At 37.3% G+C, this 21,037-nt stretch overlaps 1 protein-coding gene across 2 annotated transcripts in view; it reads right to left on the minus strand.

Moving 5' to 3' along the window:
* Positions 1-592: 592 nt before the first annotated feature.
* STX17 (syntaxin 17) overlaps positions 593-21,037 on the minus strand; it is a 68,055-nt gene continuing 47,610 nt past the window's right edge. For both annotated transcript variants that reach the window (XM_046022641.1, XM_046022642.1), the window contains exons 5-8: positions 14,529-14,644; positions 14,400-14,450; positions 7,667-7,753; positions 593-6,946 (exon numbers count right to left, since the gene is read on the minus strand). In XM_046022641.1, the coding sequence (XP_045878597.1) occupies positions 6,707-6,946; positions 7,667-7,753; positions 14,400-14,450; positions 14,529-14,644 (494 nt within the window). In that variant the 3' untranslated portion in view covers positions 593-6,706. The remainder of the gene's footprint in view (positions 6,947-7,666; positions 7,754-14,399; positions 14,451-14,528; positions 14,645-21,037) is intronic.

A 21,037-nucleotide genomic window follows, 5' to 3' on the forward strand; every position in this document is an offset into this window, starting at 1 on the left:
AGGTGAGGTTTCCTAACTTCCTTGGCAAGGCAGGCAAAAGGAAGAACTCCTAGGGTTCTAACAGTCTTATCTGATACAAAGCAACAGATCGATTCCTTTAAACAAAGAATTATTAAATTAAAAACATGTATAACCACCCCAGTCTATACTTCCATCCTACATCTTCATCACTCTCAAGTTTAGCTCCTTGGTTTTCTCTGAGCACACTACGTTCTTTCATGTTTTCAACCCTTTGTACATGGAACTCCTCTGCCACCTCGAAGCCCACAACTCTCTTCAGCCATAATCTTCTTTCAGGTACCAAGAAAAGTACATGCGCTTGGGTATAGGAGACCTTGGTCAAAATCCTGTCAAATGCCTACCTCTTACCAAGCCTTCCCCTTCTCTTCCAGGCAGCAAATCACTCCATCTTCTGTGCCTTCATCCTACTTTGTTTATTCTTCTTTTAAGGTACTAACCACGTGTTACTGTGATTTACTTTCTTTACGTACCTGAATTCATTAGCTTGAATGATTTACAAGGGTAGATTCCATAGGTCTAAGATTGTTCTATGTATGGTGGCCCTGGTATGCAACACACGACAGGCATTCAATTCAATGTTTGTTGAATGAATTTATTGCATGTTTCCTTATACAAGGACCACTCAACAACACAATTAATTCAGTAAGCTTTACAGAATTTGTAGAAATTCTCACCACTGGGCCTTTTCTTGTGCTGACCCTTGCTAACATCAAGGGTTAAACAATAAAATAAAAATATCTTAGAGGGTTTAATTAATGAAACCCAGGTAAACATCTTTTTAATGATTAACCATAATACAAGAAAATCTCAAGTACTTGAGAAATGTATGAATAACATATATTTTTGAGTTGTTTTTCTCAAATATATATTAGTCCGGTTTCTCACAGGAGCTAGACAATGGTCCATTCAAGGCTGGAGTATCTATGCTGCTGAAGAGAAATCCCCACGCTCTGGCTATCAGATGCACAGGTGACAAAACTGACAGTTTTCGGGGTTAATAAATTAAATGTAATTTCTTCGGGGGGGGGGACCAAAAGATTTTCCTTAAGAAACAACTTTTAGGCTGATTAGTTATGTAAAATGCAGTACTACAGAATTTTACAAAGTAAACAGTTTATTACCAGTTTGTAATTTCACCGTGGGGAAAAAAAAAACCCTTAAAATCATTTTTATGGAATGTCTGATTCTCAGTGGCACTGTCAGTTGGTGAGTAGTTGAGTCTGAAGAGATAAAGCTGGGCCAGAATAGGGAAAGTTGTGAATCCTAACCTAAGGGGTTTGAACTTTATCGAGTATTCAGGGGAGCCACTGCTGAAGTATTTCAGCAGAAAAATGGCAAAGGGACCTAATTTTCATTCTTGTGGCACTGATGTGAGGAATGGCTTAAAGTTGGGGGAAGTGAGGTAGGGGGTACGAGGTAACACAGTCTTTTACTAGAGTGATGACTATGAACATATTTAGAAATAGATGCAATAACATTCAAAGTAGAACTGACAGGAGCCAGTAAGAAGCAAGCTACATATGAAGAATGGAGCGTGTCAAGTTGCTAACCACTGAGGTTTATGGTTGGCAAATCCCAGACTGGAATAGGAGAAGGCAGCTACCACTGAGAAAGAAAGCTTATCATGGGAAAGACAGAGCCCGAATTAGCACTGCGATCTCCTGATGCCCCATCCAATTTTCTTTTCACTATAGCTACTGCCTGATCTGGAATTTTGGCTGGTCTCAAAGACCGTAAGCCTCAGCATGCAACTTGATATGGCAGAACAAAACCTCAGTTGAATTACTTTGAGGTTTTTGTTTTTCTTAGACCTTGGTATAATTCTAGCTGTTGTGCCAACTAGCTTTGATCTTGGGCAAATCATTTTTATTCAATTTATTTCTTTTGTTAATTTTGCACAGATATACATATCTCCAAAAATAATTTGAGAGTGGCAATGTGGACAATAATATTCATCTTTTGCCACTGATTGTTTATAATACCAAAGAAGTTCCTCTGTAAAATGGTGTCAAATTAATGAATATAAGTAGCAAGAACCACCCGTTAGAAACAAAATGTTTTTAAAAACACAAACAGAACCTGAACTGCTTACATTAATTTAGGCTCCCAGGGAAGCTTTCCTACCTTTTATTAGTCCTATGATTCCTTACAAACATTATCTAATATTCATTAAGTACCAGAGAGCTAAAGCCACATGGTACCTTAAGAGAACACGTCCATTTCACAGGAGAACCTTTCCCCCAGGCTTTTCATCATCCTTTCTCCCAGATTTTATGTGGCAGCAATGAAGGGCAAAGGAGACCCTGAGAAACACCTTTCAGTTTTAAGTTAACACAAAGCATGGCTTCGTGCGGTTTCTGTTCTTCACTGCAGAGAAATTCTGCACATTTCATACTTACACTTCAGGCTTCCTCACCTTCCCGTGATTGGTATGACCAGTATTCAGTCCTCACTCCTGTGCAAACTACTTACAGCACAGGCAGCCCACAGAGATAGGTTTTTAGACTTACAGCATTCAGCTTCAGTACAAACTAAAAGTTCTTGCTCCAGGAGCTCTGGCCAGCACACCCCCCCGTCTGGGCACCTGTAGGCTATTCGCTCCAGCACAGGGAAGTAGGAGAGCAAAACCATCAGAAGAAAAGCAAAACTAAGAATGGAAGAGAGGAGAGGTCATAAGGACAAAGGGGGGCGGGTAATCCATGACTAATACACACTGAGATGGCTCTTCTATTTACTTCGCAAAATCTCTTTGGAGGCAATTCCAAAAGAAAAGTTTCAAAAATGTTCTAAGTAATACTAGTGTCACTAGAGTAAGTACGTGACTTCCCAAGAGTACCATTTTAAAAGACAGCAATCATTTGATTCTATGAGTTATGACAGATTTAAGAAAAAAAATTTCATTTTTAATACAAAAAGCATTGCTGAAGAGATGGCTATAACCCATGGAATACAAGGAAATTTGTAGGACGTGTAGGTGGGTTAGAAGCATTTTTAATTTTACAGTATAAGGACCAAATTCAGCACTAGGTACTTCCGCATCAGACACTATTAAAAACTTTGAGGCTGCAGGACACTTCCTGAAAAGATTAAAAACAAACAAAAAACTGCAAACGCACATGTAATGTCACAGCAAGCCTGCCTTACAGAATATACTGGTGTCTGGGTGTAGCAGGATGAATGGCCCACCTCAATTTTATGTACAGAAGTAGCACAGTGGGGAGTAACAGAAATTTTTGTAGTTCAAGAGACCCAGTTAACATCCCCCTGGCTTCAACATTTCACAGCTGAATAACCCTCTGTAAGTCATTTAACTTCTCTGAGACTCAGTTTCCTTACCTGTAAAATGCCTAGTGAAGTGCCTGGAAAACAGAAGATATTCAATAAATATCAGCTTCTCCATAGGGTGTTTTCTTCTTTTCAAACAAAGGGTCACAACCCATTGGTAGATTATGAAATCAATTTGGTAGGTTGCAACCAGCAATATTTTAAAAACTGAAATAAAAAATATCGGAGTACACTATACGTAATGGTATTCTCCATTATAAGTAAACTGAGTTTTGATATAAATGCATTTTTTTTTATAAATGCATTTTTTACTGTGGGTTACAACCACAAAGTTTTAAAGTGTGCTCTATAGAAAAATTCTCAGATTATTATATCACAAAGTCTTTAGAAAAACAAAAAAGGTCTTTAGGAGCACTGCCTTTATTCAAATGGACTGCTATACACCACCCCGCTCGTTCTGCACTTTCCCCCCTGTGATTTAGTTTTATAACTGCAAGTTTGTACCTCTGTAAATTTTAAGAACTTAATCAAAGTAACCCTTACCTTCTAACTTGAATGTAGTAAAAATAAGACATGAATCACAGAGAAGATGAATTTAATCTGATACCCTAGGGCATTAAATTCAGTTTAAGATTGGTTTGTGTCATATTAATTAATTCATACCTCTAAACACTTGATAGTTTATTATAGTTGATTAAACACTTCTAGAAAGTTCTATCAAACGTTAGCTTTTAGATTCTATTACAGGGAAATTAGACAGAATTTCTAAATGGTTTTAAATTGTAAGACTTTTTAAAACAACTAAAATTTGCCTGGGCATGAAGACTGGCAGGGTAATATTCCAATCCTGATGAGTAGTAAAAATCAAAGGCCTATTTGAGCACATACAGTGGTGTCCCAAACTAGCTGATGAAAAATGAGAGATCCTCAAACAAAATATAAACTTCAATTACAGGCCTCCTCTCTCCTCCAGTTCCCAGTGTAAAACTAGCCTGACAGGATAGTAAGTCCCTAGGGCCATTAAGATGGTGGGCTAAAGGTAGGGGCACCTGGGTGGCACAGTCAGTTAAGGATCCAACTCTTGGTTTTGGCTCGGGTCATTATCTCAGGGTCGTGAGATCAAGCCCCACATCAAGTTCCATGCCCTTAAGACTCTCCCTCTCACTCTGCCCCTCCCTCTCATGCTGTCTCTAAAATAAATAAATTAACCTTTAAAAAAAAAAGGATGGTGGGCTAAAAAGCATAGCTGTGGGTTGACAGAGTGGGGATGATATGGAGCAAGGAAGACTGGGCTATGTTGAAGGGAAGAATACTCAGAAATTAAAGAATTCAATAATTGCAGCTGAATCTTGATGGAACTGTATCTTAAATTCCTTATTTTTAGCTGACCAGGCCAGACTGGCCATTGTTAGAGTTACCCTATGGGACTGAAGTTTAGCAATCTTGTCTTAAAAAAGCACCCTGGATGAGTCTGATCCTCATTCTGGTTTGAATACCCTTTGTTAAAGGGACAGCAAAGATCAGAAAATATTTTAAAAGGTGGAGTTCCAAAGTAATTATCCTAACCTTATAGGTATCCAATATCAAATACCGTATCAGAACTGGACACTTATTCAAGGCACTTCTTTCTTGGCATTATACTGAAGATATAATTCGCAGATAGCAATACTTGATATTTTCCAGTTATTTAATGCCAGTAAGAAATGATGCTTTCTCTTCATCAGAATTCATTGGTAAAAGTAAAAAAAAAAGTATAAGAAAGCAACGTCTGGCAATATTAGACAAAAAATTAAAGTAGCAAGCAAACAATAAAAATTATTAAGAGTAACTCAACAAGAGAGAAGTGATAAGCATTCAACCACCTGAGGAATCTGTTTGGCTCCTGAGCTCACGCATTTTGTGGTACAGGTGCCCATTCCTCTACTCTCAGAAAACAGTAAAGATTAAGGCAAAAGGTGGCTCCTTCCTATTTCAAATGAACTAGGGGTACAGGATGAGGCTACCTGTGATTTTCAATTCTTTTGCACAAAATCAAAACCTTTTTGTTATTTGAGACAGACACTGGGTTGCGCTGGGCCATGTTTGCGGTTAATGTCAAGTGTTGAGATTAGCACCACAAATCCTTCATCAGGATCACTCTTGGCACCAGGCTTTGTCTATCATCTTGAATATGAGGAAAGGTGAGCAAGAATGCCACTCCTGGGAAGAGATAACAGCTGGGAAAAGTAAAGCATAGGAGACAGCAAAGCCTGGAGAAAAGGATGGTAGTTAACAGAAGTGAGGTAGAAAGCTAGTTCTTAGCTCCCCAAAAGGCCAGCTGAAAAGACTTAGGGTCAGAGATTCCCTGCATGGCCGGTACATCAGTCTCTTAAAATTGTAAGAGGCCCCAAGAAATGATCTGGTACCCCCTGCCACCTGCTTATTTTTACCTCAAACTCTAACAATGTTGGAAATATTTGGAGATTTCCTTTCTTTCTCTCTTTTACCTAGAGGTTATAGGAAAGGATGAATGGATATGGGAGACAATACAAGAAAGCAGATTAGGAGAAAAGTCCTCATTACACATGGGTAGAATTCACCCCACAAGTCAAAGAACTTTGCAGAATGACAAGGGAGGGAAGGCAGAGGGCACTAGATCTTTGAGTTGTTAAGAGACAGGCTGACAGACCAAGCTTAGTGACTGACTTAATAGTCTCCTATCACTTGAGATTCTGTGTTCTTTACTTAAAAAGACAGAAGGAAGAGTTCAAAGAAGCCAGTGTCACAAATTAAGGTATCTCAAAGAGAAGTTGCACCTCTCTTTCCATTTTCTTACACTATTAGTGTTCTTCATCAGAAAATACAGGTGGACCAAACTATAATAGGGTTCACCAAATGGACTCCATTATGTGGTTCACCTGTGCCCCTCACTAGATCCTGATTTCCTTATTTGATAAGAAAGGCTCTTGAACTCCCCATTCTTTTCTTTAACAGGCCTAAATAACCTCCTATATATAGGAGATCAATAAGCATATTTACAATACACTTAGTCTTAGGGTCTCCAAGTCAGGGTTATGGAATACATCAGCCTTCCATAACTCATCATGTCTACACATCTCGAGTCCTTGTCCAAGTTAAAAATTCAATTTTCACATTTCTAGGCAGAAAATCTGCTCCTTGGCAGTCTTTAAACTTTACCTGACATTACACACCCTCAGCTTAGGCTCCTCGATCTCTAACGTCTCCCTAACACTCCAGCAAACAACAAAATATATCTGCTTATCACAGTCCAATCCCATTTGAGCATCTATAGCCACTATTTTGATACAATCATGTTCCAAAAGCTGACTGAGTGTCCAACAGCAGCAGAGGTCCTCATTAGGATAGACACGGTGGCGCCAATAATGCTGAAGTTTGGTTTTTAACTGCATTTTTTGTCAGTTTGGCTGGGAAGATCTGGACAGCTGGAAGTGAGCTTCTCCATCATTTTCTGTTTCTTTCTTTGTATCAGTTTTCCACCTGTGAAGCCCAACACCCCACCACCAAGTGCAGCTGCAATTCCTGCCACTTTGAAGCCTGCAAGGAGGCCAATCGGACCCCCGACCACGCCTCCGATGAGTGCACCTGCCACAGGCAGGGCTGCCAGCTTGTATTTTGCAGCCTGTAAAAAAAAAAAAAAAAAAAATTCAATTTAGAAATTGAGTTGAGAATATCCGCCTGTGGTGATGTGCATTTTCCTCTCATTACTCCTGGCAATGCCTCTTTAACTCTTGGTACATAATGAACCTTAGAGCTCAGGAGAGAAGGCAGTATTCCACAGGTACTACAATTGTTCCCGATCTCAGAATTTGGAGAAACGAGCTACGAAAAGTGGACTACTACAAATGGATTTTACTTGCAAAACAATCAATCCACTAACCATCTAGCAAGCTTACTTAAACAGTTTCAGCTGCTATAGATAACCCCAAAGCTTTTATGTTGCATAGACATTATTCTGTGCTATATACCTGGGGTTCTATGGGAAATAGATGGTCCCACTCCACACGTACACTCTTGCTCCTAATGGATTGTGGTGACACTTCACTCTCCGAACTTCTGCAAATATTCCCTTATAATACTTATAATAATCCCTTATAATAATAAAATGCCTTATAGTGGGGCTTTGGTTTATCCTCTGAAAAATTTCTCTCCTGACAGAACGAATCTTAGAGTAGAATATTACAACAGTCATTGATTTCTTGCACTACCAATGTGTCATTTGTTCCTTATTTCCTTAATTGCTGGTTCGCTCCACATTAAAGAGAGCAGATCAATTGGGTTAATACTAGAGATTCCTGGGAGCCAGAGTACCATTGATTTGTCAGCAGGAGCAGAATCTTACCTTCCCCAAGTTTTTGGTTCCCTCTTCAACATTCACAGCAGCTCTGTTGACATGGTCTTCAATGCTGTCAATCTTCTCCTGCTGAGACTAGATGCAAAGGAATTATGAGTGAGCATTCCTGCTGGGGAGCAGCAGTCAGCCAATACACACTATTTTAATTCCTGTAATCAGGATCCCGTGTACTACAGCCTTGCAGTCTGAATAGTGGTTCATTAATAGTGTCTGACAAACTATGCTGAAAGTACAAATTCATTTGTATTAAAAAAAAGAGGGTGATTTAATTATTAGATAATAAAAGGGTGGCACCTTTATAGGAAAAAGCATCTCACACTAACATTCATTCAAACATACAAACATATTATTCTCCAAATGAATCTACTTTGTCAGAGAAGAAAAATCCAAATAAGCATTTACATGTCATGTTGAGGTTGATGATAAAAAACAAAAACAAAATAAAAAAAAAAACTTCTTTAACTTATCTTCTTTGAAGATTCAAAGATTTAAAATAGGCAAATTTTCCTTAGGAGTAAAATGCCCTTGGATTCAATAAAATCAAATGATTACTTTTAAAAATGAGAATACAATTTGGTATGATCTATCACAAAAACTTTCTACTTGTGATATATAGTAAAAAGCAGTGAATCAATTTACTGTTCTGAACTTCACATCTATACACTTTAATACATTTTAAAATCATGACAAGTTAAAATGTTTCAGATCAAAGATATTAATAAAGCATTCTACAAAAAAATGGCAACACCCGAGCTGACACAATAAAACTTGTGACTCATGGGATGGGAGGAATGACTTTCCCCCTCAGAGATGTGAAGCCCCATTACAATTCTCAGAACTGGTTACTGGACCTCAGCTCAAACACCTCCAGTGATAGGAACTCATTACTTGCCACAGGAACACAATCGCATTTTAAATAAAATTTAGACAAAATTTATATACAATAACACCCATTTTAAGGGTATAGAATGATGAATTCTGACAAATGTATAAAACTCAAGTAACCACCATCGCATCAATATATAGATAGGATTTTTTTGTTGTTGGTTTTGAAAGATTCATTTATTTACTTTAGAGAGCAAAATAGAGAGTGCACGTGCACATGGTGGGGAGGCATAGGAAGAGAGGGAGGGAGAGAGTCTTAAGCAGACTCCATGCTGAGCGCAGAGCCTAACATGGGGCTCAATTCCATGATCCTGAGATCACAACCTGAGCCAAAACCAAGAGCTGGATGCCGACTGAGCCACCCAGGCAACCCAAGGTTTTTCTATTTTTTTTTTTTTAATTCACAGAAAAAAGAAGAGAATCCCTCTTTGATCCCAGCTAAATTCCACTTCTTTAGTGTAACTGTGAAATAATTCCACTTTAATCCTGAAGCATTTAATTGCCCTCTTAACACTAAATCGGATATGAACACTCTTCTAACTCCAAACATCATATGAGATCATGAAACACAACACAGTTAATTTTTCCCCCCACAGGAGCTTCCTATCAGCATTACTGACATCCTTCTCTTCTGATTCACCAAGTTTGTACCTTTTCACTGGTAGACCTTTTATGGTATCCCTTCATTCCTGTATTCTCCACTGCTATTCTTGAAATCTCTAACACGACCCCTGAAAAAAAGTCCTTTATCTGTTTTCCTTTTAACATTCCCGTCAGAGACAAGTACAACAGTGATTCTCACATGTGAGTGTGCACCAGAATTGCCCAGAAAACTTATTGAAGCATAGACTGCTGTGTCCTACCCCTTGAGTTTTTGATTCTGTAGACTTCAGGTGAAGTCTGAGAATTTGCATGAAATATGGGTCCCCAGGTGATGCTACAAGTCCATGCTTCTCACACTTTAAAAGTCACTAACATAAGTACACAATCAGATTAAGGGCACAACCTTCTTGGCCAGATGTCCTGTGTTCAAATTCCAGTACTGTGTGCCCTTGGACAAATTACTCAAGCTCTCCAGGTGTCAATATTCTCTCACAAGTGAGGATAATGATATACTTCACGGAGTTGAAGTGAGGATAAAATAAGATAGGGTCTGTAGAGTGTGAGGAGAAAAATAGAAAAAGTCATCCTGATCTTCTCAAGAAAGCTTAACGCCCATCTTTCTTTTCTAATAAGTATATTAAACTTTTTCCTATGAGGCTTGAAAATTCTTGGGCATTAAAACATTAGATCTTTCCCAGGCATTCATTCAGTTTTCATTTTCCTCAGACAATAAACTTAATGTTAGTTCTCTTCTTCCAACTCATAGAAGCATAAGTCCAACACTAGTAACATCCAACTTGTTGGGATTTTTGACACTGAATTTCTGTCCTTGTTTCTATTTGGGACATCCTAACACTTTCCATTCTTGCCTGAAAGTCTGTGCTAGCAGATAAATCACAGGCGTGATCACCAACCTCCACATTCTGATGAGCTGAGGAGTAGAGGGAAAATAGCCAATACACCTCCTTTCTCTCAGGCTCCAAATAATTTTCCTATACCTACCAACCTCCCCTTTTTGCTTCTGATTTGCTTATGTTTGCTTTCATCTGCCCAGGCCTCCCACACTTGACAATCTTCAAACTCCCTTTCTGACATTTATACTTTGGCCCCTCATACATGTTCTCAGCATCCCTTTAACAGGGAGTTGAACTATATATGAAAGACACTAACATAAAGACTCTTCTCTTTGCAAAGGGAAAGAATTCTCAAAAGACTCTAAGGATATGTCTATGGATTTCATTTTAAAAATTAGTGAAGTAGGTCCCCTTGTCTTCCCCCCAAAAACAAATGAATCTTAATAAGCAGTTATAAGAGCATCTAAGATTCTGAAAAAGAAATGTGATTTATTAAGTTAATGTTGGTTAAGTAGAATGCAATTTGGGCATCTGAAGTCAAAACTAATGAACTCTTTTTCCTTTGAATGCTTGTTGTGGATACCCAGCATCCTTTCTATCAAGCAACGGTAATACTTTCAACAAATCCATTCCCCAATCTATTTACATCAATAAAAATGCTCTCCCTTGCAGAATCTTGCTAATGGTTGTATAGTTTTATTAATGTGGTAAAAGCTATGGGTTTAAGAAGCTATTGCCAAAACTGTGGTTATTTTCTTTTATTCCCGACTCTCAATTACAACCATCTTTCGAGGCTAGCTCTAGTCTTAGATCTTGGCCAATCCAGGTTAACACTGAGCTATCCCAGTTCTGAAGTCCAAAAGTATGTAATCTATAATTCTTAATCACAGGTAATAAATAATACACACCAAAAAGCTCAGAAACATACAAACACTCCTACATACAGAGTCCGGGATTATATTGGCCTAGATAGGCAATAAATAGAGTAGGTAAGTCAGATATTGATATCATGGGATTTGGCAATAGGAGAGGGAACTGTAAGGGACTACAGTACTAAGATATCTAAAGGTAACAGTGGTAGAACTCTAAGCAATGAGCCAAAGAAGTAATCCTGTAAGAGAGGGACAAAGGCAGGAAAGCATTTGGGGTCAGAGGAAGCAAAGGGGATGGGAAGTAACAGACATTATCTCATTTCGTCCTCTCATCAATTTTACAAAACTCATTGTTGTCAAACAACATCCTTAAGGTCAAGTGGCTAATAAATCCAATCAATCTGATCTAATCGACTATGACCCAATTTTTACTCATAGGGAATAAGGTAGAAAGTAGAGACAAAATTGGACCAGCAGCAGGGTGACATGCCACTGAGTGACAGGACCAGAGTTCTTTGAATGTCCCTTGACAAGAAATAGGGCTAGTTCCATAAGTACAGGAAGAGAAGAGGGCACTTGAGCAATAAAGGTTGAAGAAAATTGAATCAGGGTGCTTAGATATTAATCCATTATTGGACCACACCTGGATCTCTCAATAGCTTTGTGGGTTCATTTTTCATTATGGTAAAAAATGTATAATATAAAATTTACAAATTTTAACCATTTTTAGTGTGCAATTTAGTGGCATTAAGTACATTCACGATGTTATGCAATTATCAAGACTATCCTATAGGTTGTTTTTTTTTTTAAACTGTTCTCTAGTCTTCACTGAGCTTACTTAGCACAGTCCTATGCACATAGAAATTACTCCAAAAATACATGGTTAATTTATCTAGATACTATCATGTCCATGTGACAAGGATGTGGTCACTGTGCTTATGTTCCAAGTCACTGGTGCCTAAATGGAGCTTCTGTGAGTATTGACCATGTGGTCATGAGAACTCAATCACCCTGGGAATAGTAATCAGTGGTTCTCCTTTGAGCTTCTGCCTAATACATTCTGTTCCATGTCCTCACACAGATGATTATAAATAGGACATTTGTATAGAACTATGGCCATAGCCAAAGTCTTCCTACACAAATCTTCCTTAGATTAGGGGTTAGGAGTTATTTACGTAAACTAATTGGATATATAATTATTAAATGGCCACAAGCCCTCAATTTTCCTTTCATGTGCCTATCCCTCTGGAAGGGAAATGTACTAGTCTGGAATAAGACGAACTTTGTACATGTTTGTTTGTTTCTTAAATCAACTTTACTGAGGTATAATTTATATGCATTATAACTCACACATTTTAATGTGTAGATATCATGTACAGATTTTACAAACTACATTATATCAGAGAGTTAGAATAATTGAATAAATCTCAATTCTGAAACAACAAATATTCGGGGACTCTTGTATTATTCCCTTTTATATGCAAGTATATGGATAGATTACAGAGATACCTAAGCCAGAAACTTCAAGCATTTTGCTTCTTCTGGTTTAGCAGCGTCAAAAAAGGAAAATGCTTTAAAAAATTTACTGATGTTCAATTTTAGGCATTAAATGTCAAGAAAAAATACAAAAACTAGAAAACAAACAGATGAAGGGACTAGCATTGAAAAGTCTAGAAAATCATATTCTAGAAGGAACATATTAAAGAATTAAGACTTCTTAAAAGAAAAAAATATGATGCGGTTGGATAGGGTGAGGAAGGGTAATGTTGGTCTCAAAAAGTTGAAAAATTTTATATGGAAGATGACAAAACTTGTTCAGTGTGTGGCTCCAAGAGGGCAAAAGTACCAGAGAGAAGTCATTGTAGGGCAGAGTTTATATAAGAAAGAACTTCTAAGAGGCAGAGAGAGTCTCCAAACAGAATGGCTGAAGTATAAAGTATCCCTGCACTGTAACTGTTCAAAAAGAGGCAAAAACCATCTTTATGAGAAGCTGGGGCAAGAACAGAAGAAATAGATTAGCTGGCTTCATAAATTCGGTCGAATTCCATTCTGAGATTATGTAATCCAGGGACTTCTTATACTTAACAGTCATATGTCAGGGAAACCATAATTCAAAGATGTAAAAGCCCCAGATCACGATTTGGTCAAGAACAAAGAACTAAGCCTAGACAGAAGCATGAGCAGACACAAGTTTCCTCCTATAGGTACATACAGATACACACACAAACATCCAACCTTCCCAAGGAAACATAAGAATAACTTAGAAAAAAAAAATGACAGAAAACCTACTCTGTCTTTCCCACCAAATCCTACTTTATGTTCCTTCATCTATGTTAACAGTATCACTGGCTACCCAATTATGCAGAATAAAACCTTAATGTTTGACTCTTCCATCTTCCTCCAGTTTCTAAGTCTATCCCAGAAATACCTCTCAGCTGTCCTTTACCTTTATACTTGTATTGCCATTGTTCTTGGTGAAACTTTTTTTTTTATAAAGATTGTATTTATTTGACAGAGACACAACAAGAGAGGGAACATAAACAGGGGAGTGGGAGAGTGAGAAGCAGGCTTCCTGCTGATCAGGGAGCCTGATGTGGGGCTGGATCCCAGGACCCTGGGATCATGACCTCCGTGGAAGGCAGATGCTTAGTAACTGAACCACCCAGGCACTCCTGTTCTTGGTGAGACTCTTGCTACTGATTCCTAACTAGTCATCCTGCCTATTATCTCCCCCTTCCCTGAGTCAATATTCATATTGCTAAAGGTAATCTTTCTCAACCAGACTAGATCACATTACTCTAACCTGCTCAAAAATCTATATTGACTCCTTAATGACTAAAGTTCAAATTCTTTGGTATGGCCCTCAGTACCATCTCAATCAAGCCCTCACACTCCTTACTCTGCTTGCCCACAGTATCTCATGCTTTGTCATTCTTGAAAGGCCATACACTTCTCTACTCCTTGTCTTTGTTCACCTGTTTTCAAGTGCCGCCTTCCCCCCCTCCCATCTGTGGATATTTTACTCAGTTTTCAAGGCTCAAGCAAATGCTACCTATCTCGTGAAGCTATCCTTAAAGTTTCTACCTTACAACTCCTGCCTCCCTCCCTTGGAATGAAATGCTTCTGTTAGAGCTGATAATACTTCCCTTCATCCCTCATTTCTGCACTTAATAATCATGCTTGAAATTTCAGTTTGGGGGTCCAAACTTATCCACATTCACTATAAATCCTTAAAGGCAGAGAAGAGGCCTCATTTATTCCTATAGCTAACCTTGTCAGACCCTTGGTGCCAAGGTTTAACACAGTACCTTCCATGTAACAAATGCTTGATAAATGTTTACTAAATTGATCTGGACTGTTGATGAGAACTGTTAGACTTCTATCCATGGCTCAACACTTAAAAATTGTAACTTCTATTAAAGTTCTAATCAAAAGTGTAGGAATTAATAAAAGTTTCTTATCCTATTAATCTAACATCACTGAGCCAACAATAATTCTAATACTTACATTCACTAGGAGAGAGAAATCAGTGACCAGTTGGCTAAGTTCAAGTAAGTCCTTAAAAAGAGAGAAGAAAAGGAAGTTACTTACTTTTTTGCCTCATGGCCACCAAAATGAAAATAATTTTTAACATACCGCTTCTAAGGTTTCCCATGATTCTGCAGCATTTTCATCTCGAGGAATTTCAGGCAACGCATATACCTGAGTCATATTCTGAGGATCAGCTTCAGCCTCAGCAGTGTGAAATGTTCCTGGATGAACACAGCCTCATGTTTAGGGTTTATGAGCTTTGTTAGAAAGCAGACAGCATAAATCAATTTTGTAAAACAATTCCCATGTAAAATGCTAGCTAACTGAATTCAGGCTGGAAGTAAATTGATTATTCCATAGAAATAGATATATCTATGGGCAGATTGTTTCCAGGTTAACAAATATTTTTTTCTTTAATTCTACAAAGTCATCTCACAAAAATGACTACAGATGCCATCCACCCAGTCTGAATAACTAGAGCTCAGTGAGGAAGAAGCACTGAAGGAAAACTATTCTATTTGGCCAACATTCCATATAGAGATACCCACTAGAAATAGGTTTCACACTTGCAATGTAAATCATTAACCTTTTCTTTGGGGATTTTAGTAATAAGTATCAGATTCATACAGTATTAAAAGTAGGAAAGTGATGTGTTTTTTGCAATAAAAATCAGTCATTTGGGGTAACAATAAATCTGTCATCAAATGAACGTCTCTTACTGTGTGGATCTTTTTGTACATCTTTCTTCTAAGAGTCATTTTTCTAGCTCATTTCTCCATTACTTCTATTTCTTTCCCGAGTTTTAAAAAAGTCATCAATCCCCTAAGGCCTTCCTCAGTAAAACTGGTATGATAATGAATTAATTTACACTCCAAACCCCACCTTCAAGTCTTTATTTCCTTGTACTGGTTTTACCAACCATTCATTCATTAAACTGATACGGACTGAATGCCCACTTAATGCCAATCAGTGTACTCAGGTACCACAGACACAATGGTAAACCAAAAAGTAGCTCCAGGGAGTCAACATAGTACAATTGTTAATAGCATGGGCCTAGACAGAAAGACCTGGGTTAGAATCCTGGCTTGGCTAATGACTAGCTCATTTTCCTCATTTAAAAAAAAATAAGGTGAAAGGGGCACCTGGCTGGCTCAGTTGGAAGAACATGTGATTCTTTTTTTTTTTTCCCCATTTTATTTATTTTTTCAGCGTAACAGTATTCATTCTTTTTGCACAACACCCAGTGCTCCATGCAAAACGTGCCCTCCCCATTACCCACCACCTGTTCCCCCAACCTCCCACCCCTGACCCTTCAAAACCCTCAGGTTGCCCCAACCTCCCACCCCTGACCCTTCAAAACCCTCAGGTTGTTTTTCAGAGTCCATAGTCTCTTATGGTTCGCCTCCCCTCCCCAATGTCCATAGCCCCCTCCCCCTCTCCCAATCCCACCTCCCCCCAGCAACCCCCAGTTTGTTTTGTGAGATTAAGAGTCATTTATGGTTTGTCTCCCTCCCAATCCCATCTTGTTTCATTTATTCTTCTCCTATCCCCCTAACCCCCCATGTTGCTTCTCCATGTCCTCATATCAGGAAATGGGCAGAACATGTGATTCTTGATCTTAGGGTTGTGAATTCGACTTCCATGTTGGGTGTAGACATTACTTAAATGAATAAATAAAACTTTTAAAAAAGAATAAAATAAGGTGAGAAGTATTTGTTTTGCACTGTGCCTGGCTTAAAAATTGAGTATAAGTGGCTTAATAGCTACTACTATAATAACTATTGCTATTGCTACTATTATTAATGGAATTTACCATATTATGTACAATATACCATATTAACAGGAAAGTTCAAAATAGCCTGATAACAACTATGATATGAGTAAATATGGAACACATATCAGCACAGAAGAGAGGTATTTAACCTAGACTTGGGGAGGGGAGAGTAGTTGGACGTTTTGAAGCAGAAGCCTGAGGATGAACAGAAATTACACAGGTGAACTGGGGCAAAGATGGAGGGAAAAGTAGAGAGTATTCAGATCAGGGAAAATAATAAGTGCATAGGTTTGGGAACTGGAAAGAGTTCAAATGAAATACAGACTATGAAAGAGAAAAGCAAAGACTGAGCTTTTCAGGAAATCAAAGGTGACATTATTCATGGTATTATAAACTATGCTGAAGAATTCTGTTTTTCTCTAAGATCAATAGAGAACTATTAAAAGGAGTTGGAGACTACTGGGAAGCTGGAGGGTGCTATAATCAGATTTTAGATTTAGAAAGGGAACCATAGCTGTAGTGTGAAGAACAGATCAAGGATGAAGTTGAAAGGTAAAAAAGAAATTAAAAAAAAAAAAATCGGAGAGTGAAAAACCAGTCAGGAAGCTTTGCAGTGAGTCCAGTGCAAAATGATGATGGTCTACTCTAGGACAGTGGCACTGGAAATGGAAAGAAGATATCGGAAGGTCTAATTCCTTTTGTCCCCCTTACTTCAAGCTCAGAATACTTACCACTTTAATATTATCTGGTACCTGTTACATATTATGTTGGGTACCAGAGATGAGAAAATGAGTAATACAAAAGAGATGTTCTCAAGGAACTTATATTCTAGAAGAGTCAGACATACATAGAGACAATCCTAAAACAGTAAAAGAGTCTAATTGGGAAGGTATCTGACCCAGCTTGGTGTGGTGTGCAGTTTACGAGACAGCTTCCTTAAAAAGGTGATTTTTTTCAAGCTTTTATTCATTTATTTGACAGAGAGAGACACAGTGAGAGTGAACACAAGGAGGGGGATTGGGAGAGGGAGAAGCAGGCTTTCTACTGACTAGGGAGCCTGATGTGGGGCTCAATCCCAGGACCCTGGGATCATGACCTGAGCCCTTTGAAGGCAGATGCCTAACAACTGAGCCACCCAGGTTCCCCAGAAAAGGTGATCTTATGAGACGAAGAAAACAGGAATATCAATTCTACACAGAGAGACCGGCATAAAAAAGGCCCTCAGGGAAGAAAAAATAAAACGTAACATAAAAGCAGCAGGTTGGTCCTGTCAAAGAATAAAGTAAAAGACACAAAGTTACAAACACAGAGCATTACACAGATGGTTAGGAGGGTCCTTACTGTAGACTAGTTAAAGACTTTGGACTTTATCTGGCTGATAGTCCAGAGATACAAAAGTGTCACATGCAAGGACATGACATAATGATGTGTAATACCTGATCTATTAAAAGTCATTAACTCTTAAGTTCATCTTCTTAATTTTTTTCATCCTAGCATATTTTATAAAATTGCATTGCTATTTTACTTTTGAAACTTATGAATGTTTTTACTTCTCGAGGAAAAGAATCTCCTTGAATTGTTTAGGAAGGGAATAGTCAATTAACTAAGAAATATTTTGTAGGCTTATCAGAATTGATAGTGTTCTTTTAATTTTGAGATTTAGCTTATCTGAATACATTTCCTTATCTTAAAGGAAGAGCAAAAACATCAGAGTAAGTTTTACATTACAACATTATGGCAAGTATCCAATATTTTAAAAGCTCTCTGATTTTTTACAAATGTTTAAAAGAGTTACTTACCTTATGTCCTAACTTATCACGTGAAGATACTTTCATTTTCACATCCGTCAAGATAAATGAATTATTCTAAGACCGCTTACACTTAATATTCCTATTGTAATAAGTACCCCAACATCTTTAATAGGATGATGAATATGATAATTTTATCATATTCATGATATGATAATTCATGAATGATAATGATAATTTTATCATTAACAAACCAAATGTAAAGCAGAACTTTATAATTACAACATCCACTTAAAGGATTTTTATAAGCCATAGCCTTTATACTATTACAGAGGATTTAAATGAAGTATGCCAGGGTATACAACAAAATGAGGGGAGATTGTCATACATAAATTCTTTATCTAAAAGAATGAAGAAGGGGTGGGAACTGTTTGGCATTTTAAGCAAACATAAAAGATTTCCCCTGGTAAAAGTGTTTAAGTCATTTACGTCTCACTTGAAACCAAATTGCGTATGCATCTTAGTTCAAATGGACTCTTAGAACAAAGAAATCTGTTCTATTCCATGGAAAATTCTGCTGTAAACTTACAACTCTGAACATCACTAATCAATGTGAGGCATAACTAACAATTAAGAAAGAAACCCTTTAATTTCTCCAACTTCCATAATTCATTTATTCTAGCTTATATTAGAAATTACTACCTCAGTGAACATCCACTGACTTTGAACTTTTAGGAACTGCTACAGACACGATGAGGGAAAACACTGAGACAGATTATAGCTGCAGGAAAGAAGGATGAAGAACTCATCCTGTGCACAGAAGTCAAATTGCTATTGTTTTATATGATGAAATCATCTAAGATAGTTCCATTCACCACATGCAAACAACTGCAAGTGTAAAGGGCATGAAGAATACATATATCACTTCCCACTGTTTTTCAAATTCTAGTTTTAAGACCTTATTATCGACTACAAACTCACATAAACATGAAGATATTTTTAGTTGAAGCTAATAACACAGATCTAAGACTTTTCCTTTGTCTCCATACATGCAAACATTCTTTCTTTGTTTTCTCTCTGTATTTCATGAAAGGCAATGATTCTAAGAATTATAACACAACATGTAAGAAATTTACATTAAACTTCGATGTTAGGAAAAGTTTCATTATAAGTCTAAATTAATTCAAAGGCATTTCCTGAATTTTTCATATTCTGATAGCTTAAAAATAGTGAAATTAATCTCTTGATCATCTATACCAACCTATCTATCAAAATAAAATGACTTCTAAATCATGGCTTGACTTAGCTGAAAAAGAGGATTTTTAAGAAAATTAAACCAACAGAAAACATATCTTCTGAATAATATATAAAACTATTCACGTTCTTCACAAAACTGTTCACTACATGTATATATACCTGTGATAAAATCTGATATTTCATCAAATTCAATACACAATCTGAAGTTCCCAACGGTTTTAAGATTGGATTCTTTTCTTTTGTGAATATTTGTTTAAAATGTAATAAGATTCTGTTCCTATTGCACTGGTGAACTGTATGTGTTGGATGGGGAGTAAGAAAGACAAAGATGGAGAGAAGCACTGATTCACTCTATATGACTTGATACACCTTCCTAAATACAAATCAAATTTGTAGGTTCATCACTTCTCTTGGTTGGAAGCAATATGCTAAAAATGAAACCAGACACACAAGTGAGACAGAAGGGAGTTTTTCAGATCAAGCAAGATTGGCAGAGAAGATTTGCTTTAGGAACTCTCAGAATCTGGACAAAAGCAGCAGCAAAATCATCACAGCTTCCCCCGAAACTTAATAAGCTTCCTCTACTCTCCAGAGAACATAAAATGTCCTATTCTACTTGTTATTTCTATCTGTAAATGAAAAACTATTTTTGTATTTTGATCTCCCTCATGGAAATGTGGCAACATTGCTCTTGAATCTCTGCTGATATTTCCAACCAATTTATTTAGAATCAGATTGAATTTTTAAAGGAAGAAGTATTTTAAGGCACTTAACTTCTATGCAAATCAAACACATTTTTTTCTGTATAGGCTGTCACTACTATAATGAGTACCTAAAGCAAAAACAAAGAAAAACCAGAAAGCACAGGATAAAAACACATAGAATGACAAAAAAGAGTCCACAACTAGTAGAACACCCATGCTGCGAACTTACTTCCCACTCCACTGTTAAGGTCTTACGTAAATTAGTTGCTTTGGTTTTTTCTTTCCCATCCTCTCAATTATTTGTTAATAATATTTTTGGATTTAAGGCAACCTAGTAGAAACTTTCACATTTGCTGAAATACTCAGGCACTCAGTGAGACGTTCATTTTAACTACTTAATGTTCACAATGGATTCAAAATCAAAGCACGATTTCACCAGTACACCATTTGGAATTTTAAATTCTATACATTGTTTTAGGTGTAACTTAGGTATTTTATAAATAGAATGACTGTCTCAATCAAGTCAGCACTAGCTACAGAGATTTAATCCTGTAGTTTCTCCCAGGGGTAAGTGATTAGGTCTTTAGCTAATCTGATGTTGATTAGCTAATCTGAAATTGAAAAATTTGAGAATCAAGAGTTGGAAAATGAATCTCTTCATTTCATCTCTTTCATCCTCTAGCTCTGCTTCAATCTTTTTCATGTTCTCTCTATACGTGCTTCATCAAATATTGATTTTATATATGTGTATATATACATAAATACATAACACCATATATTTTAACACCAGTCAGCTTCCTACAGAGAAATTTAATTGCCAGCAAACTGTTCAACTACCTTCTTCTAATAATCACCCAGTTCCTCTGATGATATATACACCCAAGTTTGTTGAGACCAAACAGTCCTACTGGCAGAAACTCAATGCAATAATAAAATGCAAATTAAAGCAAGTTTTAGAAAAGTATTATATTGTGAGAAACTCTCAGAACTCAAAACTTTTGTTTGCTAAGGAATTGCTGGTGATGGGCAATTCAAAACTAAATAGCAAGAGAGACTTGATGTGAGCAACTCCAGAAATTCCAGCCTATCTTCACTGCTGTTACCACCATCACAACTGCTACAATGTCTAGG

Source organism: Meles meles, chromosome 11 (genome assembly GCF_922984935.1).
Source record: "Meles meles chromosome 11, mMelMel3.1 paternal haplotype, whole genome shotgun sequence".
Lineage (NCBI taxonomy): Eukaryota > Metazoa > Chordata > Mammalia > Carnivora > Mustelidae > Meles > Meles meles.